Raw genomic sequence first — 27,930 nt, 5'->3', positions numbered from 1 at the left:
ATCTCTTATGTCCACAAGAAGTGGGCAAGAAGCAGGGAATCAAATGTTTAATCTGCATAGTTGCAGTTCCTTACCTCACCATCTCAATATTGACATCTCGTACTTATACAGTACACTGAACATTATTAAACATTGCAAAATGCTTAACATTATCAAACAAATTGTGACACCAAATGATAAAGAAGAAGACAAATGTCCAAATGTTCCAACAACAAGATAGTGATAATGTAGAAGAGGAAAGGTTGTATGGTTTATGAAGGAATTTCCAGAGCTAGAATGGCTGGGTTGACAGTTACAATGTTAAGCAAAATTAGAGAGGTGCATTAAATGTTGACACAAAATACTCTACAGATGCTGTCAAAGCAATGCGCACAACTCGCTAGAGAAACTCAGCAGGTCGGGCAGCATCCGTGGAAACGAACAGTAAACATTTCAGGTCAAGACCCTTCATCAGGACTGAAGAAAGAGGGGGCAAGGGCCCTATAAAGTAGGTGGAGGGAGGGTGGGAATGAGAATGCTGGTAGGTGCCAGGTGAAAAACCAGTAAGGGGAAAGATCAAGGGGTGGGAGGGGGAAGCAGGGAGGAGATAGGCAGGAAAGGCGAAGAAGGAATGTAAGGGGAAAGCACTATGGGTAGTAGAAGGAAGTGGAATCATGAGGGAGGTGATAGACAGCTGGAGGAAGAGGCAGATTGAAACTGGGATGGGGGAAGGGAGGAGGAGGGAATTACCGGAAGTTGGAGAATTCAGTGTTCATGCCCAGGGGCTGGAGGCTACCCAGACGGTGTATGAGGTGTTGCTCCTCCAACCTCAGTTTGGCCTCATCATGGCAGTAGAGGAGGCCATGTATGGACATATCCAAATGGGAATGTGAAGCAGAGTTGAAGTGGGTGGCAACCGGAAGATCCTGTCTATTGTGACGGACGGAGTGGAGGTGCTCAATGAAGCGGTCCCCCAATCTGCTTTGGGTCTCACCATGGATCGAATTGTCTCACGGGTCTCACCATGGATCACCATGGATCGAGGAGGCCACACCGGGAGCACCGGATGCAATAGATGACCCCAACAGACTCACAAGTGAAGTGTTGCCTCACCTAGAAGAACTGTTTGGGGCCCTGAATGGTGATAAGAGAGGACGTGTAGGGACAAGTGTAGCACTTATGCTTGCAGGGTTAAGAGCCTGGTGGGAGAGGGATGTGTGGACCAGGGAGTCGCAGAGGGAATGATCCCTGCGGAAAGTGGAGAGGGGTAGAGAGGGAAAGATGTGCTTACTGGTGGGGTCCTGTTGAAGGTGGCAGAAGTTGCGGAGGATATTGTGCTGCATCCGGAGGCTGGTGGGGTGGTAAGTGAGGACAAGGGGAACTCTGTCTCTGTTGTGGTGACGGGAGGATGGGGTGAGGGCCGAAGTGCAGGAAATGGAGGAGATGCGGGTGAGGGCATCATTGATGATGGCAGAAGGGAAACAACGATCCTTAAAGAAAGAGGACATTTGAGATGTCCTGGAAGGGAAAGCCTCATCCTGGGAGCAGATGTGGCGGAGATAGAGGAACTGGGAATAGGGAATAGCATTTTAGCATGTGGTAGGGTGGAAAGAGGTATAGTCGAGTAGTTATGAGAGTCAGTGGGTTTATAGAAGATGTCAGTGGACAGTCTGTCTCCAGAGACGGAGACCGAGAGATCGAGAAAGGGGAAGAGAGATGTCCAAGATGGACCAAGTGAACTTGAGGACTGGTTGGAACTTAGAGGCAAAGTCGATGAAATTGACGAGCTCAGCATAGGTGCAGGAAGCAGCACCAATGTAGTCGTCAATGTAGTGAAGGAAAAGTTGGGGAGCAGTACCAGTATAGGTTTGAAGCATAGACTGTTCCACATAACCAATAAAGAGGCAGGCATAGCTGGGGCCCATGCGAGTTTCCATAGCTGCACCGTTGGTCTGAAGAAAGTGGGAAGAGCCAAAAGAAAAGTTATTGTGTGAGTACCAGTTTTGCCAACCGGAGGAGTGTGGCGGTGGTGGGGGAGGGGGACTGGTGAAGTCTATTGTCAAGAAAGTAGCGGCGGGCTTTGAGGCCTTCTTGATGGGGAATGGAAGTGTATAAGAATTGTATATCCATGGTGAAAATGAAGTGGTCGGGACTGGGGAACTAGAAGTTATTGAAGAGGTGGAGGGCATGGGATGTATCCCGGATGTAGCTGGGGAGGGACTGAACTATGGGTGACAAAATGGAGTCCAGGTAGGCAGATACAAGTTCGGTGGGGCAGGAGCAGGCCGAAATTATGGGTCTACCAGGACAGTCAGGCTTGTGGATCTTGAGGGAGAGGTAAAACCAAGCAGTGCAGGGTGTGGGAATTATGACTTTTTTGTCTCCGGATTTGATAAGGGCAGTGATGGTGGGGGAGACAGTAGTAAGAGGAGGTGTCAGAAAGCTGCTGTTTAGCCTCAGTGAGGTAGAGGTCCATCTGCCAGACTACTAGGGCACCACCTTTGTCTGCAGGTTTGCATAAAATGTTGACTTTATTTCCTGATATGCAACTAAAGCAAATGAAAAATGTGTCTTAAATTAGACTGTGTGACCATTACAATTTTAGTAGATCAAAGCTGATTGGCTTTACCTCCTCTACAATCTCCATTCTCTGCTACTGACTCCATTTTCCCTTAACTGTAGAAACTAAACCAGATATATTGGAGTCAGAGAGAGAGAAATGGTGCTAAAACAGGCCCTTCAGCCCACTGAGTCTGTGTCAACCATCAAGTCACTTATTTCTACTGAGCTTATTAATTGCAAAATTTGACACTAGGTTGATCTTCAGATTATATTCTTAAATTTAAAACCATCTTTGTTACAATTCAATCCATGTTCGCCTGCCTCAAAATCCCTCTCTTAAAGCTTAGATTTAATTTGCTATCATACTATTGGATGCCCTCCCTCAGTTAATGGGAACTAATTTGCTTTAAAGAGTAAATCTTGATTCTGCTGGAACAGGAGGGATAAGCCAGGCCCATGAATCTAGTATCAGTGCAAGGGAAGTTATTAGAAAAATTCTAAGGGCTAGGTGATATGAACTTGGAAATACTGAGATTAATCATTGTTTTAAGCATTGTTTTGTTAGGTTAAAAGTTAAGGTCTGTCCCAAGCCTTATAGGTTCATCAGGCTGGTGCTTATACCGGTTTCCGTGGTGTGAAGCGACTGAGAGTGCGAGACTCCCCCGGAAAGGACACCAGTCTATCGCGAGGTGTTTTGTTAGGAGGAGATCCTAAACTGAGGACAACGTTATTCAGGACAGTGTAGTTGGACTTCAGCTAGTACTTTGATAAGTACACATGGGAGACTGGTCCAGAAAATTAAAACCCATGGCATCCAGGACAAATTGTGGCTAAAATTGGCATGGTAATAGGAGGCAGATGTTAATAGTGAAGGTTTGCTTTACTGATTGAAAACTAGACCAATGGTGCAGTAATGGCATCAGTGTAGGGCACCTTCTGTTTGTTTACAGAACATTAATAATTTATGTTGGGAAATTTCCAAATGACATGAAAATTGATGATATTGATCACTTGCTAAAACAGGCAGAGAATTTAATACTGATAAGTGTGAGGTGAAGCAATTTAGATAGGAAATGTCCGAGGCAAAAATGAGGAACAGAGGGACACAGTGAGACCCAAGGATCCCTGAAGGTGGCAGCACAGCTAGATAGAGTGGTCAATATGTTTATGAGATACCGGTCATCATTATTTAGCATGTAAAATATAAGAACAAGGAGGTTCTGGTAAAATTTGATAAAATACTTTTTAGGCCTGAGCTTGGATAACGTGTATAGTTCTGGCTACCAGGCTGTAGGAATGATGTTATTGCACTGGAGAGGGTGCAGAGGAGATTCACTGGGATGTTGCCTGGAATATATTCTTTCAGTTATGAGAGGAGACTGAACAGACTAGGTTTGCTTTTTTGTTTTGCAGAGGTGGAAGTTGAAGGTGTATATAGTAAGAGGGAAAAATATATGAAGAGTTTAGATAACAGAAATAATAGGAATCTTTCCCCTATGACAAAGGTGTCTAAAAAGAGAGGACACGGATTTTTGGGTAAAGGGTAAGAGGATTAGAAGGGATTTAAAGCAAATCATTTTCACCATTTAAGCTATATCTAGATGAACACTTAATCACCAGGTCTAAGAAGATTATGGATCAAGTGTGAATAAATGGGATTTGTACAGCAGGATGTAGATCAGTTGCAGATTTGAACAGAGAAATTGTAGTTTGTGTTTAATCCAAGCAATGTGAGGGGTTTCAGTTTGGGTGATAAAATGGAAAGGGAAAGTATACAACTAATAATAGAATACTTAAATGCATTGATCTATAGAAAGATCTTGGGGTCCAAGTTTATAGCTTCCTGAAAATGGCCACACAAGTTCACAAGGTGATAAAGAGGGATATGGAATGGTTGACTTTATTGGTTGAGGAATTAAATATGTTTAAAGTGGACATTGATAGATTCTAGATTACTAAGACATCAAAGGTTACAGGAAGTAAGTAGGAGAATGAGATTGAGAGGGATAATAAATCAGCCGTGACTGAACGGTGGACCAGACTCGATGGCTATAGAGTTACAGAAAAATACAGTACAGAAACAGATCCTTTGGCTCACCTAGTATGTGCCAAATCACTTAAGCTGCATACTCTCATCAACTTGCCTCAGAACCATAGCCCACCATACCCCTACTATCCATGTTCCTGTCCAAACTTCTTTTAAACATTGAAATTGAGCTTAAATGCACCACTAATGTTGGCAGCTCATTCAACATTATCATGAAACCTCTGCATGAAGAGGTTTCCCCTCATATTCCCCTTAAACTTTTCACCTTTCACCCTTAAACCATGGCCTCTAGTGGTGGCCCCACCCAACCACAGAGGAGAAAGCCTGCTTGCATTTATCCTAGCCACACCCCTCATCATTTTATGTACTGCTATCAAATCTCCTCTTAATCTTCTATATTCCAAGGAATCAAGTCCAAACGTATTCAGTATTTCCTTATAACTCAGGTCCTCCATACCCGGCAACATCCTTGTAAATGTTCTCTGTACTCCTTCAAAGTGCTTTACGTCTTTCCTGTAGGTAAGTGACCAAAACTCCTTGCGGCACTCCACTAGTCAAAGACCTCCAATCAGAGAGGTAACCATCTACAACCACTTCCTGGCTTTTCCCACAAATTAATGTCTAATCCAATTTACCATCTCATCTTGAATGCCAAGCGACTGAACATTTTTGATCAACCTCCCAAGTGGGGCCTTGTCAGATATTTTACTAAGGTCCATGTAGACAACATCTATTGCCTTGCCTTCACAAACTTTCCTCCTAACTTCTTCAAAAAGGTCTATAAGATTGGTTGGACAGGACTTAATATCCTTAAAAGCCATACTGACTATCCTTAGTCAGTCCATGTCTATCCAAATGCTTATATATCTGGTCCCTCAGAATACCTTCCAATAACTTTCCCACTACAGATGTCAGGCTCACAGGCCTATAATTTCCTGGTTTATTTTTAGAGCTTTTCTTGACAGAGGAACAACAGTAGCTATCCTCCAATCTCTGGTACCACACCTGTCCCTAAGGATGAATTAAATATCACTGCTAGGGCCTGGCAATTTCTGCATTTGCCTCCCACAGGGCCCGAGGAAACGCCTTTTCAGGACCTGAGGATTTATTCACCCTGATTTGCCTGAGGACAGCAGACACATCCTTCTCTATAATCTGTATAGGGTCCATGAAATTGGTACTGCTTTGCCTCACTTCTATAGACTCTGTGTCTGTCTCCTGAGTAAATAGAGATGCAGAAATTTTATTTAAGGTCTCCCCCATCTCTTTTAACTCCACACATGGATTACCATCCAGAGAACCAATTTTGTCTTTGCAATCCTTTTTCTCTTAACTTCTCTGTAGGATCCCTTAGGATTCTCCTTCACCTTGTCTCCTAGGACAACCTCATGCTTTTTTTTTAGCCTTCATGCACTGCTGCATTTCTTATACTCCATAAGCACCCTATCAGTTCCTATCTGCTTAGACCAGCTATGCACCTCCTTTTTTTCCTGAACCAAGGCCTTGGTATCTCTTGAAAACCTGTCATCTTCTACACCTGTAACCTTTTATTCTGATAGGCACATATAAGATGTGTATTCTCAAAATGTCACTTTTGAAGGCCTCCCACTTACCAAATACACCTTTGGCAGAAAACAGCTTGTCCCAGTCCACACTTGCCAGATCCTTTCTGATACCATCAAAATTGGCCAATCTCCAATTTAGAATCTCAACCCATGAATCAGACCTATCTTTCTGCATATTTACTTTGAAACTAATGGCATTGTGATTACTAAATGCAAAGTGTTTCCCTACACAACCCTCTACCACCTGCCTGTCTCACTCCCTAATAGCAGATCAATTATCACACCCTCTCTTGTTGGGACTTCTACGTCTATTAAGGAAACTTACCTGAACACATTTGATAAACTCTATCCCATCTGGTCCTCTTACGGTATGGGAGTCCCAGTCAATATATGGAAAGTTAAAACTACCTACTAAAACAACCTTATGTTTCTTGCAACAGTTTGCATTAGGTCAGATTGCCTAATGTTACTCCTATGTCTTAGGGTCTTATGAATTGAGTTCAAGAGTCATAAACAAGAGAAAATCTGCAGATTTTGGAAATCCAAGCAACACACACAAATTGCTGGAGGAAGTCAGCAGGCGAGGTATCATCTATGGAAAAGTGTACAGTCGATGTTTCGGGTGAAGGTTCTCGGCCTGAAACGTTGACTGTACTCTTTTCCATCGATGCCACCTGGCCTGCTGAGTTCCTTCTGCATTGTGTGTGTTGTCAAGAGTCAAAGTCACATTGCAATTTTATAAAACTCTGGTGAGACCACATCTGAAATATTGCATTAATTTCTGGTCACCCCATTATAGGAAGGATGTAGAGGCTATGGAGAGGGTTCAGAATATGTTTACCAGGATGCTGCTATACAGAGACTTTGGGCAAACTTGGATTGTGTTCTCTGGAGCAGTGGACATTGAGGAGAGGCCTACACAATGTTTAAAAATTATGAGAAGCGTAGACAAAGTGGATAGCCGGTATTTTTTCCCTAGGGTCAAATTGTCTAATACTAGTGGGTATACATGTAAGATGTGGGTGCTGAAATTCAAATGAGATACGTGGGGCAAGTTTGCTTTTTACAGAGAGAGTGGTAGGTGCTTGGAGTATGGTGTCAGGGGTGGTGGTAGAGATCAGGTATGATAGGCATTTAAGAGGCTCTTAGACAGACACATGGCTATGCAGAGAATAGAGGGGTATGGAACTTGCACAGGCAAGCAACAAAGGTGTTATTGCTCAATTAGTTCAACACAACAGGTCCTGTTCATATGTTTCATGTTCTGTGCCTGGGTGGGTACACGGACCTGCCAGTCTGAAGGACCTGCTCTTGGGGATGAATTTTGATCCTTTGGCATGAATTTTTTTGGGGGTTGTAAGTATAACATTAACAAGTGACATTTTATCCCATTCCCTGTATTTTCTGACTGGCTACAATCACTGTCTGATATGGAGAAGGGTTGTTACTGCACAAGGTCAAATAAAGTTGCAGAAACTTGTAGACTTAATCAGCTCCATTATGGGTACTAGCCTCTGTAGTATCTATGACATCTTGAAGGAGTAGTGCCTAAGGAAGGTGGTATCCATCATTAAGGAACCCCACCACTCAAGACATGCCCTCTTCTCATTGTTACCATTAGGAAGGAAGTACAGTAGCCTGAAGGCACACACTCAGCAATTCAGGAACAGCTTCTTCTCCTCTGCCATCTGATTTCTGAATGGACATTGAACCCATGAACACTACCTCACTACTATTTTATTTGTTTTTTTGCACTGCATGTTTTAATTATTTAATAGACATATACTTAATATTCTATTTCTCTATAATATTTATTTAGCATGTATTTTGTTGTTCTGCTGCTATAAAGTTAATAAATTTCACAATATATGCCAGTAATATTAAACTTTATTCTGTTTCTGCTTCTGATTTTCCAATACTGGAGGCAATAGGATGACAAAAATGTGACAGTATCTGTAATGCTAAGTCAACTCTGCCATATACTTCTGAAAGGCAATAGGTAGCTGAAACAAACTACCTTGTAAAATGTTTGGGAACATTATTTTAATAATTCAATCACGTTTCTGGTTCCTGTCTGAATGACATCATATTGAGTAATCATTTGCCAACAACATTCAATTGGTGGCAGCCACCAAGATCATTTGTAGGTGTTCCAGGTGCTACCTGCCAAAATCTGAGAGAAATTACTTCACAAGAGCTTGTTCAGCAAGGAATTACATGCCTTTTTGTCACCTTCCATCAAACAACCTGTTGCTGTAATTTCCTCTGTAGTAAATTAACAAAGGAACAAGCTGAAATCTTTTTCAATGACTGTATTTTGTTATTCACTTCTAGCACAGACATATTAGAAAGAGTAAACTAGAAGCAAAATTTGGCACATTTACATCCCTTACCCTTCAACGATTTCACTGCTTACAACCTTGGTAATGGCAAACAGTAATGGAGATGGAATTCAAATGTTTTCAAAAGCCTATGGAAATTCCTGACCCTCTTGCACATTATGACACTTCAAACAGGATTTTTTCCCCAGAATTTGCCTTGATCTGTTTTCAACATTTGAATGTGGCTATCCTCTCCCTGTTTATGTGCTGAAAACTAATACTATGTTGACAATTAGCATTTCAAATAACCTTGTGAGTTGTAAATTAAAATTATGTGGAAAACAATGATTTCTTAATTGCTAGAATTGAGAAATGCCTTACAGGAAAGTGACTGTCTAGCCATAAATAATAATACTTTTTGATTAATTAGTTTTTTCTGGAGTCATCCAACTGGTGATGCTAACAAAGTATAAGTCCCAACTATCTCTTTAGCATATGTTTAACGACTTCAGAGAAATCTGTAAATACCAACTTTTTGGAGACACAGAATAGCTTAATTATGTATTAATTAATTAATTCAATGATGTTCTCAAAAATAACTGGTAGGTCATAGAAAATATTTCATATTGCCAACAGACTGCAGTCAGTAAGGAGGGACAACACCTCTGCCACAATTATTCTAAGAAAAGTGCTCCACAAGGTTGTGTCCTCAGCCCCCTACTCTACTCCCATACACTCATGACTGCATGGCCAGATTCTGCTCAAAATCCATCTACGTTTGTATTGGGCTATATCTGAAACAACGATGTTCCAGAGTACAGGAGGGAGATAGAAATTTAGTAAAATGGTGTAATAACAATAATTTTTCCTTCAATGTCAACAAAACAAAAGATCCTGTCATTGACTTCAGGAAGGGGGCTGGTGCACATGCTCAACAGTGCTAAAGTTGAGAGGGTTGAGATCATCAAATTCCTAGGAGTGAACACCAGGCTGCTAGTGTGCCTGTCCTGGTCTAACAGTGCAGAGACAAGAGCCAAGAAAGCTCATCAATGCCCCTATTTCCCCACAAGGCAAAAAAAACTTGGCATGTCCTTGTTGCTCCTTATCAATTTTTATCAATATACCAGAGAAAGAATTCTCTCTGAATGCATAAGGGCTTGGAATGGCGACTGTTCGGCACACGAGCAGAAAAATACTGCAGAGGGTTTTGGACACAGTTCAACACATTGCAGAAACCAGACTCCACTCCACAGACTTTCTCTACTCTTATTACTGCATCAGTAAAGTAGCTGACATAATCAAATATGGACATGGGCATGGTCCTTCCCACCATGGACATTCTTTCTTCTCCCCTCTTCTACAACAGCCTGAAAGCACATACCATCAGACTCAATGACAGCTTCAGCCTCACCTCTGTGAGACTATTAAACAGTTCCCTATCTTGTTCTCACAATCTGTCTTGTTAAGATCTTACACTTTACTGTTTACCTGCACTGCACAGCCTCTGTTATACTTTGTTCTGCGGTGTTATTGTTTTACTTAATTCAGAAGTTCAAAATAAATTTATTCTCAAAATACATTTCCAGATACCATCTTGAGATTCATTTTCTTGCAAGTACTTACAATGAAGTAACAAAACACTATAAAATTTACAAAAACATATGCATATAAAATACTGACAAAAGAAGACAAATTGTGCTAATAAAAAATAATACTGGAGATCTTGAGTTGTAAAGAGTCATTGAATGGGAGTATGTAGGTCATAGGATCAGTTCAGAATTGTGATGAATGAAGTTTTCCACACAGGTTCAGAAGCCTGATGGTTGTAGGGTAATATCTGTTCCTGAGCCTAATGGTGTGGGTCCTAAACATAAGAACATAAGAGATAGGAGCAGGAGTAGGCCAATCGGCCCCTCAAGCCTGCTCCGCCATTCAACAAGATCATGGCTGATCCAATCTTAATTCTAGTTTTCACCGAATCCCACAAGGCAACAGTGCCAACCAACAGGGCACCATGCCGCCCATTTTATTTTATTATTCATCCCGCCCAAACCCATGTGATCACCCGGGGAAAAAAAAAACGAGTTGCCAATTGAGGAGAAAAAATCTGGAAAATTCCTCTCCGACCCATCCAGGCTATCGAAAACTGGTCCAGGAGATCACATGGCTGATCTAAACCTAGCCTCATGTCCACTTACCTGCTCGCTCACCGTATCCCCTAATGCCATTTTTATCCAGGAAAATGTCTATCTCCGTTTTGAATTTATTGAGTGTAGTAGCTTCCACAGCTCTCTGGGGCAGTAAATTCCACAGCCCCACTACTCTCTGAGTGAAGAAATTTCTCCGCATCTCAGTCCTGGAACGGCATCCCCTTATTTTAAGATTATGCCCCCTAGTTCTAGTTTCACCCATCATTGGGAACTTCTGCATTTTCTGCCCGATGAAAGTAGTGAGAAGAGAGTGTGGCCTGAATAGTGGGGGTCTTTAATGATGGAAGCTTCTTTTTTGTGACAGTGCTCCTTGTAAATGTGCTCAATGGTGTGGCGGGCTTTGCCTGTGGTGGACTGGGGTATATCCATGCTGTTCTGTAGCCACTCCCATTGCCTATTCACTGATGGTTCCATACCAGGCTGTGATACAACCAGTTGTTTGGTAGCATGTCAAATCTATTCAAACTTCTAAGAAGGTAGATGTGTTGTCGTGACTTCTTTATGATGCACTAACTTTCAGGACCCAGGACAGCTCCCTTAATATGTTAGCACCAAGGTATTTAAAGCTATTAAGTCTCTCCACCTCCATTCCTCTAATGAAAACTGGCTCATGGACCTGCAGCTTCTTGCTCCTGCAGTTGATAATCAGTTCTTTGATGTTGTTCTGGATTTGATCTGCATGTGCAACATGCAAGACAAGCTTTTCTTTGTTTCTTGGTACATGTGACAATAATAAACTAATTGCAATTCAATATTGCATTGGCTGAACTTAATGGATCATCTGGCCCAGATAATTTACTGTATATAATACCAGATTTGAACCAGTTTGGCAGAATCTGTGTTATACTCCACAATGAATTTATAGTTATTCAATGTATTAAGTTGAAAGTAATTGCCACTCACAATATAAATGAATTTAGAAAGAACTTTAAAAAACAGTTTAAGAAACAATAAATGCATCTAAGGAATTGTCTTCAAATAAATTGTATTCAGGCAGTGGAAATATGAAGAATTTTATCGAGATGGGGGGGGCCGCTGGTACTTTATTACAGATATTGCTAGAAAATATTAAGTTCTACAATCAATCTGACATTTTCTAAGTTATAGCATGAACACAAGTGAGCTGTGATTCTCTATCCTTTCCATTTTTAATGCTTAATATTTTGGGCATGCCATCGTGCTGGCAGAATATATGGTGACTCTTGTGGGCTGCCCCCAGCACACCCTTAGTTTGTATTGGTCATTCAATGACACGTTTCACTGTGTGTTTCGATGTACTTGCGATAAATAATTGAAACTGAATCTGACTCATAAACCCCTAAAAAGAACAAAATAACAAGTTAAGCATTCTTATCAGTAACATATCCCTATTAATCTATTAACATATTTTGCCAAAATAAAACCTAGTATCTCCACTAGGCTCATTCTTGCCTTGGATGAACAGTAAACATAAGGTATCAGCATATCTGGATAGAAAAGGTTGCAATGCATTATAAGGCCAAGGATTTTTAAAAAATGATTTTTTAAACAACATCTTATTTTGTGTAGTGATTTTTTTCTTAATTTTCGGTGAAGGCTCAATTCACCAACATCAAACACTATACTTCTCTAGAGCAACATCTTGATTACAGCAAAGCAGGAAAAAAGAGCTTGGTGGAAAGTGTATTGCTAGTTTGTTAGTGTCCACTTTAAAGATAATAACATTTTGTGACATTTTTAGTTTTTTGATTTTGATACGACCAACACCATTCCTTTTCCGTTTTCTGATCAGTCATTGTGCTGTCCTTTAACATTCTAATACTCTGAAAAAGGGATTATAATCTAGTGCAGCAGCGCATTAATTGTGGAACTACATTGTGGATAAGAACCACTTCTGACACTGGGAATCCTTTTCTGGCAAAGTGGGTAATATTTAATGAAACAGATGAAAGAATTCCAGCAGAGACAACAGCTGCCACCTCAAATGTGCCCACTTGTATTGTTGTATTGTTAATTGATGAAGTAAAATGAAGCATATATTGTAATATGACTCATCTTATATCATTGATCAAAATGCCACTGTGCACTGCTGTTGCATCTAACTTTTTTGAAATCAGTGGAGACTCAAACTCTCCACATGATCTGACCTGGCATCAGGTGGGAGAACTAATTCTCCCATGTAATGAGTACCCAGCAAGACCAAGCTTGGCACTTGGCTCTACAGCAATGGGATTTAATGGTAGATGCAGCGCCATCTTTCTTTTGATAAATCGTGGATTTCTAGGAGTAGCAACACTCGCAGGAAATGCCAGACTTACTAAGATTCTATAGAAAAATGTGACTGTTTTTAATGAAGCTGCTGATTACAGATGGAAAGAATTGGCCACATGTGTTTCATTCTGTGAAAAGCATTTTCTTCCATTTTCTACCTTAAAAGAGTGAAGTTGTAATGAAGGCAACACACATTTAAGATAAGTAATTACCCCCCTCTGTATCTATTTCTTAATAGCTGTCTTGGCATTCAGAACTATACAGCAGGTTATTACTGCATTTCAAATTGCCTTTATACAAGATCTGCTAATGCTTCCAGTACAGGCAGCAGCCTTGCAAAATAGCCTTTACACTTGTGTTATTTCCCCAATGAAATAAACTATAATGTGTGTGAGAGCTTTAGTTCCTATGTTCAGCAGAGTAAGGTCATCAATCACTTCTTAGAGGTGTTTAAAATTAATGAACCATTCGACTCTTCACCCAGTGAAAATCACACAACAGCTAATAATCATCTGAATGTTATTGATGTTTCAGTGCACTTCTATTATATGAATAGAATACCTGAACTTTTTAACTATTGAATTTTACGCTGCAATCTGTAACACAATGTTTTTCCTAATATTGTTCACATTCTGTCATTTTTCCCATGTGGAAACCAACTTAGCTCATTTATTGTTGCTTTGACAGTTGCAGTTCTAGTCACCAGCTTCGTCATTACAGAACTACTTCAGCATTGGGTGTATAATCGTCTTTATGGCACAGTTTTCTTGCTGTGAGAGATGATGGAAATGGAGATTTCACTCTGTGATGAGTCCAGATTATGTCCTACATTTCTATTCATATACAAACAGATTACTGAAATAGCAAATCTGTGACAGCTGTCACTACAGGGAGGTAAATGATGCTGGGTGATATGTGATCTAGCTAACATAATAGTTTATCCCGAATCACAGCCAATGTTGCCATTTACTATTGACATCAGCACCCTCAGTATTGAAAGCTGACATATATTTTAACCTTTGAACCATTTTTTCCATTTTAACCATTCCCGAGATGGACCCCTTCCAAATCTCTCAACTCAGGCCACCTCCCAACATTGTATATGTTTAAATATATGGTTATCTTCCAACTTGCTTATGTGCCAGAGCCAACAAAATGTTCTTTGCTTGAAGAAAACTGATAAACTTGGCACATCTGCTTCAGTGCAGGCATTTTTGTTGGATACTTTTTCCACATGTGAGATGCCAAGGATATGCTGCAAACATCAAGGGTTCATGTTGTTGAGCCTTTACTGTTGGCGGCCTTAAGTAATCCATATTTCTATACTTCAATGCCATATGGCAATATTCTAAGAGTGCAGATCACTATACATCTGCAACTTGGCCCTAAAGGTGATTTTGTTACTCTGACATCCCATTTTGTTGTTAGGTCAAAGCCAGTAGTTCAGTCTTTCCAACGCTGAGAATAAATTCATTATCATTAGAATAAACTCAAAACAGTTGCTTATTAACTGTTTCCAGTCAAGTATTTTAGAATCATATAATGGATAAAGACACAAAATTTTGACATTAATATATCTTTATACTAATAATGAAGGGGAAAATAGTGCAGCCTTGGCAATGAGTATCGATGAGCTGCAGAAGTTATTGTTTTGTCCAGAGAAGCAGTGTAGTGTTATCTGAACAGATGGGTTTTTTGATTAAGTCTTGTTTCAATTTTGTTAGTGACCTCAGTACAAATAGATTGAAATGCTGCTTATTTGATCATGTGTGAAGACACATTCCATCTATGACTGCAGGGAAAGTATAAATCAGAAATCGAGGGACAAAGCTGCAATGGAAGGGCCCAAAACATTACTCCATGTCATTCTTCATCTGAAAACCATCAGATGTAAAGCTATTAAATTAAATGCTGCCATCTATGTCAACATTCAAGGAAAGAATTGAGGATCTTTGGGGGGGGGGGTGCCCCAGTTTTTTCCAGTATTGGGCTGGAACCCTCTCTGCTTTTGCTATGAAATGATTTGGTGAGATCCACAAATGTGAGTCAGTATGTTGCTTCCTGTTCTCTGCACTTTACTTGAAGAGGGCAGAGACCAAAGATCTTGTCCATTGCAGATCAACCTGCAGTACAGATGCATGGTGTCTCCAAGTGTATGCAGTTACTTAATTAAGTTATTTTGCCTCTGAATTTTCACACAGCATTTTTGTTGTAGAAAATGCAACACTCTTGTGAGTATAACATGACCACACGGCAACACGGTGGCTAAACTATTAGTCATTATTTTACAAGTCTGCTGTTGTCAGTGTGGAGTTGGTATGTTTTCCCTCTGACTGTGACTTTCTGTGGGTCTCCAGTTTCCTCTCACATGCCGGAGATGTGTGTGCTGGCAGATTATTCAGCTAATAATGAATGTAGAACATAGAACATAGAAATACACAGCACTTTACAGGCCCTTCAGCCCACAGTGTTGTGCCAACCATATAACCTACTCTAGAGACTGCCTAGAATTTCACTAGTGCATAGTCCGCTATTTTTCTAAGCTCCATGTACCTATCTAAGAGGCTCTTAAAAGAGCCTATTGTGTCCGCTTCCACCACCACCACCGGCAGTGAGTTCCACGCACCCACCACTCTCTCTGGGAAAAATGACAGGGGACTGTTGTGTGGTTGTTAATATGAGGTGGAATGAGAATACTGTAAGATCAGTGTATATAGGTACTTAATGGTCAGAGACCTGTTTGATTTGTATGAAAATATATGCTGAATATAGTATGATCATATAGAATCATTCAGTACATTCTAATGTATTAATTGCACCTCTATTTCTGTAATCCATAGGGGACTTGTATATTGGAGGGATTGCCAAAGACATGTACAAAACATTACCAAAGCTGGTGGCATCAAAGGAGGGATTTCAAGGCTGTTTGGCTTCAGTGGACCTGAATGGAAGGCTTCCGGATCTGATTTCTGACGCTTTGTATTGCAATGGGCAGATTGAGCGAGACTGTGAAGGTATCACTGATTCACTCACTCAACAACCAAATGAATCATCATTATTCTATAAAGAAACCACCATGTTTATGTCAATTACAGTTTCATTTGTGACATCTTTTTGGTTTTCAGTATTACCCTGTTATGTTTAACCTTTAGAGTGTTTGTACTCTTCTGCTAGTTCCGTATTGCAGTATTCTGGTGAGTTAGATCACGGATTTGTTTAAGTGAAAAATAATAATACAATTTTTTGTGTCAGTCAGCGAGAGTAGTATTTTAAATATAGGTCACCAAATACTAATAGATTGTGTTTCTACACAGATTGTTTTCAATATGTTTTCTTTATGTTCAAAATGTTATTGCCCCACATATCCAGAGCATAAACCACATGTAGAAATTACAGTGTGTTTTTATTTAATCCCTTTAAATCAAGTTCTTTTCACCATTTCTAATGAAGTTGTGAGATCATTCAAAATGAATGGGTTGCTATTTCTGATAAGCAGTAGAACAAGAAAGTATGATGTAGTTAAGTACCCATTTATTGTTCTAATTACAGTAGTATTAAATGATGATGTGATAAATGGAAGGTTTGCAAAATGAAATAATCTATTTAACCTTGATCATACAATTAATATTCATGTATGGAATATTAAAGAGAGTAATAATTTTTGTGTTCAAATATGATGAATAGATTCCTCCTCTTCTATTAATGTGTAATAAATTTGGGAACATCACCTGGGGTGGCTGAATTACCATTTGGGGTAAATGCAGAAATCATTTTGTCTGGATCAATGAGGGTAGAGTCAAGACACAGTTTCACTTATTTTCATCCTTTTTATCACCTATCAGTATTTATGAATAATTCAGTCCATTTTGGACTGATGTCCATGGCGCCATGGTAACTTAGAGGTCAGCAGAGTGTTGTAACAGCGTGCAGCAATTCCAGCATTCAGAGTTCAATTCTGGCACCACTCTTTAAGGTGTTTCTGTATGGCCTCCCTGTGGAGTGTATTGGTTTCCTTCTACAGTCCAAAAATGTACTGGGTAGATTAATTTGCCATTATAAATTGTCCCATGATTAGGTTAGGGTTAATCGGGCTTGTGGGGTTGCTGAGGCACCATGGCACAAAGGGCCAGAAGGGCCTACTCTATACTGTATCACTAAAATAAATAATTTTTAAAAATGCAGTGAACAAATCATGAAATGGGATGACAATGTTTTTTCAGCTTTTTTTCTGTTGTTCCAAAAGATAATTTCTTTCATTTTTATTGGTGAATTACAAACTCCTGTTTATGTTCTACAGTCATGGATTAAATTAATGCATTTATGGTGCTACTAAGTTATACTCTCCTCATATCCCTATCCCTAACCTGCAGAGCATGCCCAACAGGGTTTCTTAACTAGCCGTGGCCCCAAAAAGTAGGATGGATCATGGAATGAAACTTAAAGTCTTATCTCATGAAAAAATGGCTATTATACATTTGGGACACGTTAATTAACATGGTTTAAACATAAATTGGCCATTAAAATATAAATAAGCATCACATAATACTGTGACTATATGTTTACATAATTAAATTACATTTCAACAAGCAGCAACACAGAAATTCAGCTCTTCATGTATAATCCTAAATACACAAATTTATATCTGTTATAAGCTAAAGGTTCCAAAATTTGTATGCTTTATTTTGTAACTTCATTGATTTACATAATGTATTTTTAATGATTGATAAAACATTACATTACAACTTTTTGTTGTCCTTCTTTTGTTGTAATCTTTTATCTTCCTAGCTCACTTATTCTTATTCACCTTTATTGCCAGGGCTTTACTCTAAAGTTGTACCATTAGATTGTACTTCACATAACCTACTCTAATAAACTTAACAAGATTCTGATGAGTATAGAAGCAGGAATATTTAATAGAAATGGTGAAAAACAGGGATATCTAATTATTTACATTTGTAATTTTCTTTTATTTGCATATTTTAACAACTTATTCTCAATTTGTTATTTTTGAAGTTTCGATGACTGCAGTTATTACTAGCATGTGGATACTAAGAGATGAGTACATTAGGAAGTTCCCATGTGGAATAATTACCATGTCACAGAAATATAACATGTTTTGTAATAAATTTCTTATCCATTATTTTGGAAGAGCATTTTGACAAATTACATTTAACTAATCCAGGTAGTTAAATTGGAATGTGTTAAACCATTATCAACATACACAAAGAGTGGTAATATTTATGGGTTCAATGGACAGTTTATTGCAAAATGTAAATTCTGATCCAGAAGAGGAACAGTGTCCTTTCCAGCTGGATATCGAAGAACGAAAAAATGGCTATCTCAGAAAAAACTTGGATACTTTGCTTAAAATCACTATGTGGAATAGTATGCATAGAATGTAACAAGTAACTTGTTTAATAATGAATTTGTATGTGATATTCCAGAGTGTAATGTCACTGCACAATTGTTGTAGAGACTATTATTTGTTTAAGTTAATCTTAAAAAGGGCTGTGATCTCATGGGTATTTATAGATTGAGTCATTGAATTCTGAAATTATGGGTTCCAATTTATTTGTTTTATATTTGAAATAGCAAATAAAAGATGATCAGTGACACTGAGCAAAGCTGAGTTTATGATATGCATTTATCAAGCAAGGGTTAACTGTTAAAAGTTAAGAATGATCTTTAATGCATTGACTTACATGTAAAATTTAACAGTTTGGATATTGTCCTGCACATATCATGGCTAATATTCTGCAAGGCTGCAGGTGATATTGATTCTTTCAAAAGAGCTACATTTGTCTCCAATGTGATTTCTCCTTTCAGTGTTCCCATGTGGTCAGGTTTGGTTCTTTTTTGCCTTCTGTGAGTAACAATGCTCGAGCGAGATAATTCATTTTCTCACTTTCCCACTGGAATTGTTCATTGATTGGTGTGCCCTACAGTTCTTTTCTCTGAGTATTGACTTCTATTTTATGATAAAAGTTGTTGCCATTAGTTAAGTCTTCAGATTTAATATTTAAAGCAGGAAGACTTCTTGCGGCTGGAAGTGTGCAACCCATTGCTTGAGAGGTTGGGTTTAAGAGATTATTCACCACAAGTCTGATGGGCTGTGATGAGAGAGGGGAAGACAGCATCACAGAGTGGCAAGTGAATTCAACTTCCAGAAGCAAGACAGCCATACTTGGTCAAAAAAGCAAAAAGCAATTCACAGAAACTAAACATCTGAAATAAAAACAGTAAGTGCTGAAAATACTTTCCAGATCAGGTAACAGGAGAATAGTTATGTTTCTGGCTAATGAGCTTGTTACAAGACTGGGAAGTATTTAAAGGAAGAGACATATTTAACTTTGCATTACAAGGAAATGGATAAAAAGATCACAGTTGATATTTGTGATAAGGTGGATGCTAAGAAAAGATGGCTGGCACTGATTAGCATTGATTGGGGAAGATGCTGCAGGCTTGATAATGGCAACTAAATAGTCTGGAAGTGGAATAAATGAGAGGAAGACAGAGGAGGCAAAAACTTTGGTCATGTTTGGTTCTTGGTATTGGGCTTGGAATGGCAAATGGAGTTTAACTCAACCATATGTGAAGTGTTGCACCTGGATAGGTCAAATGCAAAGAGGCTGTACACCGTTAAGGGTATTGTTGATGAGCAGATGGTTCTTGGGGTCCAAATTTCATTCTGAGGTATTCTATTCCTACAATCTTCTGACATGGAAGATGAAAGGGCAACCAATGTTTTCAAAATGATTTAAAAATATATTTTAGGGAAAGTTATCTATATCAATTAATTGCTTTTCTTTTCTTAAATAAAATCAAACTGACCACATGGTGCTCATATAATGGGGGAAACAAGAATGGGTTATCAGAAAAATAGTATGGAAGTGCTATGCATGAAATAAGTATACATTTGGTAACCATTTTATACCATGTTATATGAATCATAACAATTCAGAAATATTTAATTTTGTACCTTATAGTGAGTAATTTTCTTTGCATTTTGCTCAGTCATGCTTGCCTTATCAAAATATTTTCCTTGAATGTTTTTAATTATTGAAGTGCTATGGCAAAGTATACCATTCTGATGGCAGAATATTACTTATTGTTTCTGGCTGGCTTATTGATGATAAAAAGCTGCTATCATATCTTTTGTTTCTTATTGCATCTTTCTCTCCTTTATAGCAGCATGTTTGCTCTGAATTTTTTCTAATGTTTGCTAACATGCCTCTACTGCTTACTAACCTTTTACATATTTTGCTTTTATTTTGCTGGCAAAGTTGCATTGATGAAAGCTGACTTGCAAGGTAGATAGCTGTGTGTTTGTACAAAACAAGACTGAAAACCGTGTCTGTGCCATATGCATACAAACAGCATTTATCTGCTTTGGAACTCGATTACTCTTAAGTCAAAATTCAGAATCAATAAGTATTTTTAAAAACATATTGCTTATTATCTTGGGGCTTTCAGTCTTGAATGTTTTATTATTTTAGTATGTTGAATACATTTTTTTTGCTAATCCTTGGTATTCTATTTGCTTTTAGTAATTGTTTAGAAGTGTCCAAGTTCTTTCATTCATTCTAGCCCCTAACCTAAATATGTTCCTTCCTATGTCAAGCTTACAACTGACAAAAAAGCATGCAAAATTTAGCATAGTAGGACTAACAACATGCTTTGGCAAAAATGCACGTTTTTGTGTGTTCTGACTCAGGGCCAAGTACAACCTGTCAAGAGGATTCTTGTGGAAACCAAGGAGTCTGCCTGCAACAGTGGGATGGCTTCACCTGTGACTGCACTATGACCTCATATATTGGCTCTTTATGCAATGACCGTAAGTACATATTCATGTTCGGAACGCACTGTGATTCCGAAGTTAAAGCAATACTCTATAAATTGATATGGCATCCTTAGTAAAGTTGAATGATTAGTGAGATAAATCATTATGTAGGCATTCATTTTATGAAAAGGTGGATTATGCAGTATAAAGTCAACTGCCGAAATGTACGAGATACTGCAGAGAGCAGTGTCTGGTAATAAATTTGTTGTTATTTAACAGTAATATTTATCTGCATTGTATGTGGCAAAATGATGCACAAGTTTTGTATAGTCATTTTATTAATTAGATATTATCTGAATGTTCTTCTGAGTATCTTATGATAAAGTGAGTTAAATAAGAAACAATGGTGAAGCAAGAATTTTTTTGGATTTAATGAGGTGACTCAACGTGCTGTCTGTTTCATTGGAGGAATGTTTCAGATTGGCAGGCAATGTATTGTCACAACTGATAATGGGGTGCTCATTTCAACATGCCTTTGTCTCAGTACCCTATGTTTCCATTCTCATTGCTGTTATAGGGTTTTAGAGTTGTACAGTGCCTAATGTCCATACAAATCATTTTTGCCCATTTATTCTAATACCAATTGCCTAAAATAGGTTTTGTATCCTCCTAAACCTTGCCTACCCAAGTGCCTGTCTAAATATGTTTTAAATGTAGTGATTGCATCTGATTTTACCACTTCCTCTGCCAATGACTTCCAAGTGTCACTGACTCTCTGTGTAGGAAACTAAATCTTTCCCTTCAAATCCCTTTTAAATGTTCCTTCCTCTCAATTTAACTGTATGCCCTCTTATTTTCCATGCCCCTCTCATGGCCAAAGAATCAGAGTGCGTATCCTATCTATGCTACTTATAAATTTAGAAATCTCTATTGGCCTCCTTCACTCCAAGGACAGCCGTCCCAGGCTATTCAATCTCTTGACACAATTAAAATCCTTTGATCCAGGCAAATATGTGGTAAATATAAGGTGACAGTGAACAAAGCAAAGGTTGACACTTTACCCATATTGGATCTACATATAGAGTTGGCAGAAGCCAACATTTTCTCAAACTGTCACATGCATATATTAAGATGTATAAAAAGATGCATCAGCAATATTATATAATGAAAATACATAAACATAATTTTTCATCTACAAAATTACTTTATAGGTTTAAATTGGTCTGACAGTCTCTCATCTTAACATAGGCATGGTAAAGATCACTAAGTATACATGCAGTGATAGTCATAAGTGCCAAAGAAGTAAATATCTGAATCTTGTGTGTTTTGAGATTGCTGCACAAATAAATGGGCACAAATAAAAGTTTCAAAAGAGCCAAATATGCATTCTTATCAAGTGTAGTGGTTTATTTTTGGCTACAAGCTGACGCAAATGGATTGCAACCAGTCAAAGACAGAGAAATTATCAAGGCAAAGGCATTTGAAAAGATTCAAAATTGTAAAACTAAACTAGGAAAGATACCTTTCAGAGTTGGTGTCAATGAGATCTTTCCAAAGAGTACATGATAATGGTGTGGTGATATCTATTATTCACAGCCACTTGAAATGGATTGGTGTGATCAGAACTCAGCTCTGTATTATAGACTGAGATTTGAGTTCCATTTTCTCATTCCGTAGTTGATGAAATGATATAGCCTTGGACAAAAGTTTCTGGTTTTGTGCATTTATATTTGAGTGCCTTATGAAGTGGAATAACAATAAATACATGCTTACTTCACCATATTATCCAGAGCTAGAATTGTGAAAGAAACAGAGAAGCAAATATTTTAAGGGTGTTATGAAAATACTCACCTTTTATAATGAGACATTGATTAGCAAGCATTTGCCTCAGCGATGGAACAATGCCACATTCCACAACGGGTTAGCTTTCTGAGTTACTAAGGATAGAAGGATGATCATAATTAAGCTGAGTTCAGTCAAACCTTGAGCAGAAGAAAAAATTGAAACAAAGACAAAGTTTTGATACAAGCTAGAAAGAGAGACATTTTAAATAATGAGGCAGAATTTATAAATTAACACTGCCTGGAAACTCTAGTCTCAAAAATAAGGTGCTGGAATGATATATTGTGAAAGTAGAAGACAGAGTTAGAGATGTAATGTAAGTCACTTTATTCCTGCGTGAGACGTCTAGGCAATATTGAAGAATTATGTGATCATCAGTGTATTCCAGAAGTCGACCTAGCATAGCCAATTTAGTGAAAGAGCACAGGCTTCTAATGTATTGAGTAAAGGAGTGACATCTCTCTCAACTTCAGAAGTGGATATAATGCCAGCAATATAATTCTTTGAAATCAAAGAAACTCAGCAAACCTGGAGAGAGATTAGATTGGTCAACAATGTGAATATTTCTTTTCAAAAAGGGCAAAATAATAAAGATATGGAATGCATAGACTAGAGACAGTAAATTTTTAATAAATGATGTGCAGAAAAATAACTCACTAATGCATTGCATTGCTTATGATTAAATCATAATTGTTCTTAAGGATTGCTAGCTGTCAGTTTTATTAAAATATTAATTTTCAAAATCACTTATGTTTATTTATGAATGCATATACTGTAGTATACATATATAATTCAATCCTGAATTTCAATTATTTCGATTATTTTGTTAACTGAGCCTTATGAGAACTCATTGTTACCACTTAGTTATTTCCACTAGATGGCACTGTGCTCATTTACAAATGTCGTCTGTGTTTGACACTACAATATACTTTCATTAATGAAGAAGGCAATTTCAAGTAATATCACATAAAGAAGAATTTTTTTTTCCTTGAATGCAAAATTCAGTCTAATTCTGAGGGTATTTCATAGAATAATACCTTGGGAAATATTTCGACAATAGTATGCAATGTGTGCTATCCTGCAAAATTAGAGGCAATAAGATTTCATTCTTGGTATAACCAGACTCACAGGTTGACAATAATTTTCAGCTTTTAGAAATGTGCATGTTTAGTAAACACACATTTCCCCATTTCAATAATTAATCTCCCAGCATCGTTTGATTTCTGTCACAGAACAATAAAGAAAGAAATTTTTAAGTGTTTCAAGTCATACTCTAAAGTGGAAGGGAAATATATAGATCAGTAATTTCTGTGATGAGAGTGTGATTTACTTTAATAACAGGAATTCATTCAGATATCATAGAAGTCTTGACATTAACTCCTTACCTTAAAGATTTGTTGTAAAGCATTAAGTGTAAATAAATGTTAAAAGCCTTGGCTTGATGTTTATTCTTTAATTTTCACATTCTGTGCATATAGTCTTGATATAATTTTTTGTTAAGCGTGACATTAAGTTTGATATTATTTGCACATTATGTACAAAGAACTACATTAATTTATACATGGATAAAATTTGGAATTAATTAGGAGTTAAACAAAAGAGGGTCACTCACTGACAGAATTTAAGTTTAAATTTTATTTAATTTTTTCTAGTACTTGGAACTCTTGCGAATTAGCCACCAGTACACAATAAAAGTTATTAAAGCTGCTTATGAAAATAATGATAAATAAATTTAATTTAATGAAATGGAAACCAAAAACTACAAATCACATTCTGTTGCTTAATTGAGATTAAACTTCATGACATCCTTCAGAGCTAGCCATACCAAAAATTCTGGGGTCCTTCAGAGGGCACAATTTTCATGTACTGTACAATACCTGTTTCTGCTTGCAACCAGAATAGTTCACTGACTAGAGTCCATTATTCAAAATGTACTGTGCATTTTAATCTAATTCACTGAAAACACCAGTACCATTTGTTCATACTGCAGGGCCACTTTCCCAAATGCACTGTTTCATACAAAATGCTGGAGGAACTCAGCAAGCCAGGCAGTGTCTATGGAAAAGAGTGAACAGTCGATGTTTTGGGTCTCAGCTTGGCCTGCTGAGTTCCCCAGAATTTTGTGTTTATTATTTTGATTTCCAGCATCTGCAGACTTTCTCTTGTTTGCACTGATTCATGTTGATTAGCAGAGTAAAAGTGAATGCCATTTCACATGAAAACTGGGCAATGGCTTGGCACTCAAGGGACTGTAAACAAGGAAAGCCTTTGTTGGCTACATGGTGATATATTTAGGAGCATGTTTTTGATTGGTCCTATTTGACCTGTGATTAGCAAAGTCAATGGTAAGAGACTGAATCTGTGAATTCTGTGCTCCGTTAGATTGATCCACGGCCAAACCAATGTAAAGATCGAATGCACATCACCTAAGATAGAGGAGGAAACATGCTCTAAAATTCAGTTACTTGACTGCTTCTGAATACATTAGGGTACTATTTGTAGTGAAGCATACAGATCAAATAGAATTAGCTGAAACTTGTCAGTGAATGCCAATGTCTTAAATTTATTTTCTCAATAAAATATGTGTGCTTCATTGCGGACCAACTTGCTGATGTAGTATTTCAAATGGTTTTGACATCAGGTTTCAACCAAGCATTAACTCTCTTATATTAGCAACAATGGCAGTTACTGGTGTAGATCAGTGCCATGCACTGCAACTCCTCTCCCTGCACAACATAATATCCTTCTTTGGCTGTTCTACATGTTAAACTTGAAGTTTCAAGATGCACCTGCTTTTCAAATCATGTTGTCCAATCTTACGTATTGTTGATGCTAACATGTCATTTGTGCTTTAAAATAGTGAGCGTGTATACTGTATTGCTTGTAAATAGATGTTGGATATAATATAAAAAATAATTTTAACTGTTATATTTCAGAGAGTATTTTATTCACATAAATTGCTAGATCTTCCTTGTCTCAGTCATAGGACATGTTATGAGTTGAACAAGGTAGAGTCTAGAGTCTTAGGCCAAAATCATCCATGCCTACAAAGGTAAACCCATTTGTCTGTATTACCTTTTCCAATCCATTAACCTGTCTAAATGGCTTTTAAATATTGTATTTGTACCCTCCCCAACTTGTTCTGCAAATCCACCACCCTCTGTTGGTTTCCAGTAGAGGGCTATTTAAATTTGAGTAAAAGATTGAGTCCAGGTTCTATGGGATTGGTGACAATTTCTGTTGAATATTTTGGTTCCATTGTGACCTCCAATGCTTGATTATCTTGATTTGCTGGTGGCAACCCTTCCATTCTATGGTGATTGGATGTGATGGTCCCACAGAAATACAATCAATGAAATGAGCGATAGAGATTTTGTTCCAGCCTCTGAGAATCGATGTTCAGCAGTGTCAAGAAGGAGTCAGTAGCTGATGACTTCAGCGATACACTTTGGACTGATATTTTTTGTTACTCTGTTGTATGTGAAGGACTGGTCCCATGACAATCATGTTATGAGTTTCATGTCGAAGTTCTGTTCATGAGAAAGATAGTTCTCTAAGACACCAAACAAACCAGGAGATTGCTGAGGCTCTGAGATACTAGACATTTAATAAGCTGCTGTTTGAACTTTATCTGAGGTGTCATGCTGACGAGTGTCTGAATTTCTTGACGACCTACTTTTTATTCCCCTGAAATGATTCTCAGGTGAAGATCAACACTATTGGACTGTCAAGTCTCTTATCCCAAATACTTAGTAACTTTGTCTAATGTTGCTTTCCCCTACATTTGTGAAAAAAGATGATACAATGATGTCAAATAGAAAAATCCTGCATGGATCTGTAAAAGGTAAATCATATTGAGAGTCATTGAATAATACAGCACAAAAGCTGGCCCTTCAGTCCAAATGACCCTACCAACTAGTTAAGAAGGCATACGGTGCATTGGCCTTCATCAATCGTGGGATTGACTTTAAGAGCTGAGAGGTAATGTTGCAGCTATATAGGACCCTGGTCAGACCCCACTTGGAGTACTGTGCTCAGTTCTGGTCGCCTCACTGCAGGAAGGATGAGGAAACTATAGAAAGGGTGCAGAGGAGATTTACAAAGATGTTGCCTGGATTGGGGAGCATGCCTTATGAGAATAGCTTGAATAAACTTGACCTTTATTCCTTGGAGCAACGGAGGATGAGAGGTGACTTGATAGAGTTTTACAAGATAATGAGAGGCATTGATTGTGTGGATAGTCAGAGGCTTTTCCCCAGGGCTGAAATGGCTAGCATGAGAGGGCATAGATTTAAGGTGCTTGGAGATGTCAGGGGTGAGTTTTTTACTCAGAGAGTGGTGAGTGCATAGAATGGGCTGCCAGTGGTGGTGGTGCAGGCAGAAACTATAGGGTATTTTAAGAGACTCCTGGATGGGTACATGGAACTTAGAAAAATAAAGGGCTATGGGTAAAGCCTAGGTAGTTCTAAGGTAGGGACATGTTCAGCACAGCTTTGTGGGCCAAAGGGCCTGTATTGTGCTGTATGTTTTCTATCTTTCTAACCACAGCATCCTCCATGCTGGTCACAGTTGCTGCATTTGGCCCATAGCCCTCCAAGCCACACCCCTCCAAGTACTTATCCAAATACCTCTTAAATGTTGCAATTGTACCTGCCATGACCACTTCCTCTGGCAGCTCATTCCAGGTACTCACTACTCTCTGTGTAAAGAAGTTGCCTCTCAGGTCTCTTTTAAATCTCTCCCCTCTTATCCTGTATCGGTACCCTTTAGTTTTGGACTTCCCAGAAAGACTATGAACATCCACCTCATCTCCACCCCTCTGTGGTCATTCCAAAGGTTCAAAGGTCCAATTTAATGTCAGAGAAATGCATGCAATATACATCCTGAAATGCTTTTTCTTTGCAAACATCCACAAAAACAGAGAAGTGCCCCCAAAGAATGAACGACAGTTAAACGTAAGAACCCTGCGGTCCCTCTCCCCTCACGTGCGTAAGCGGCAGCTAACAACAATCCCCCCTTCCCTCCACCAGCAAAAAAGAAGTGCAGCACTATGGTCAGTGAGCCCAAGCGTGTGCTAAGCAATAGCAAAGACACAAACCAATGTTACCCCAAAGTCTTCGCATTTCATCTGACATTCGACAAACCACAGGTTCTCTCTCTCCCTAATAAGGGAGAGAGAAATGTCTCCAGTGGGTTATGTCTCCCACTCGCTGTGAAAAAGGGGAGACATTTCCCTCTCCCTTTGGTTTACGATGTTAAAAGTCCATTTCATCGCTTTTTTCGAGTTCTGTGTCTAAAGATCACAAAGATCTCAGGTCTTCTGGCCCACAGTGAAAGATTTGCTGGCCTCCCCGATGTCACGCGAGTCTCCTGC

The 27,930-nt window shown here is 38.5% G+C and overlaps 1 protein-coding gene across 22 annotated transcripts in view; it reads left to right on the top strand.

Annotated features, from left to right (window-relative positions):
• Nucleotides 1-27,930, top strand: part of LOC140730474 (neurexin-1) — a 1,634,325-nt gene that overhangs the window by 954,213 nt on the left and 652,182 nt on the right. For all 22 annotated transcript variants that reach the window (XM_073050928.1, XM_073050924.1, XM_073050929.1 and 19 more), the window contains 2 exons: nt 15,775-15,948; nt 20,649-20,768. In XM_073050928.1, the coding sequence (XP_072907029.1) occupies nt 15,775-15,948; nt 20,649-20,768 (294 nt within the window). The remainder of the gene's footprint in view (nt 1-15,774; nt 15,949-20,648; nt 20,769-27,930) is intronic.

The sequence above is a fragment of the Hemitrygon akajei genome, chromosome 7 (genome assembly GCF_048418815.1).
Source record: "Hemitrygon akajei chromosome 7, sHemAka1.3, whole genome shotgun sequence".
Lineage (NCBI taxonomy): Eukaryota > Metazoa > Chordata > Chondrichthyes > Myliobatiformes > Dasyatidae > Hemitrygon > Hemitrygon akajei.
Note: the sequence above shows the minus strand (reverse complement) of the source record. Positions and strands in the feature narration are given on the sequence as shown.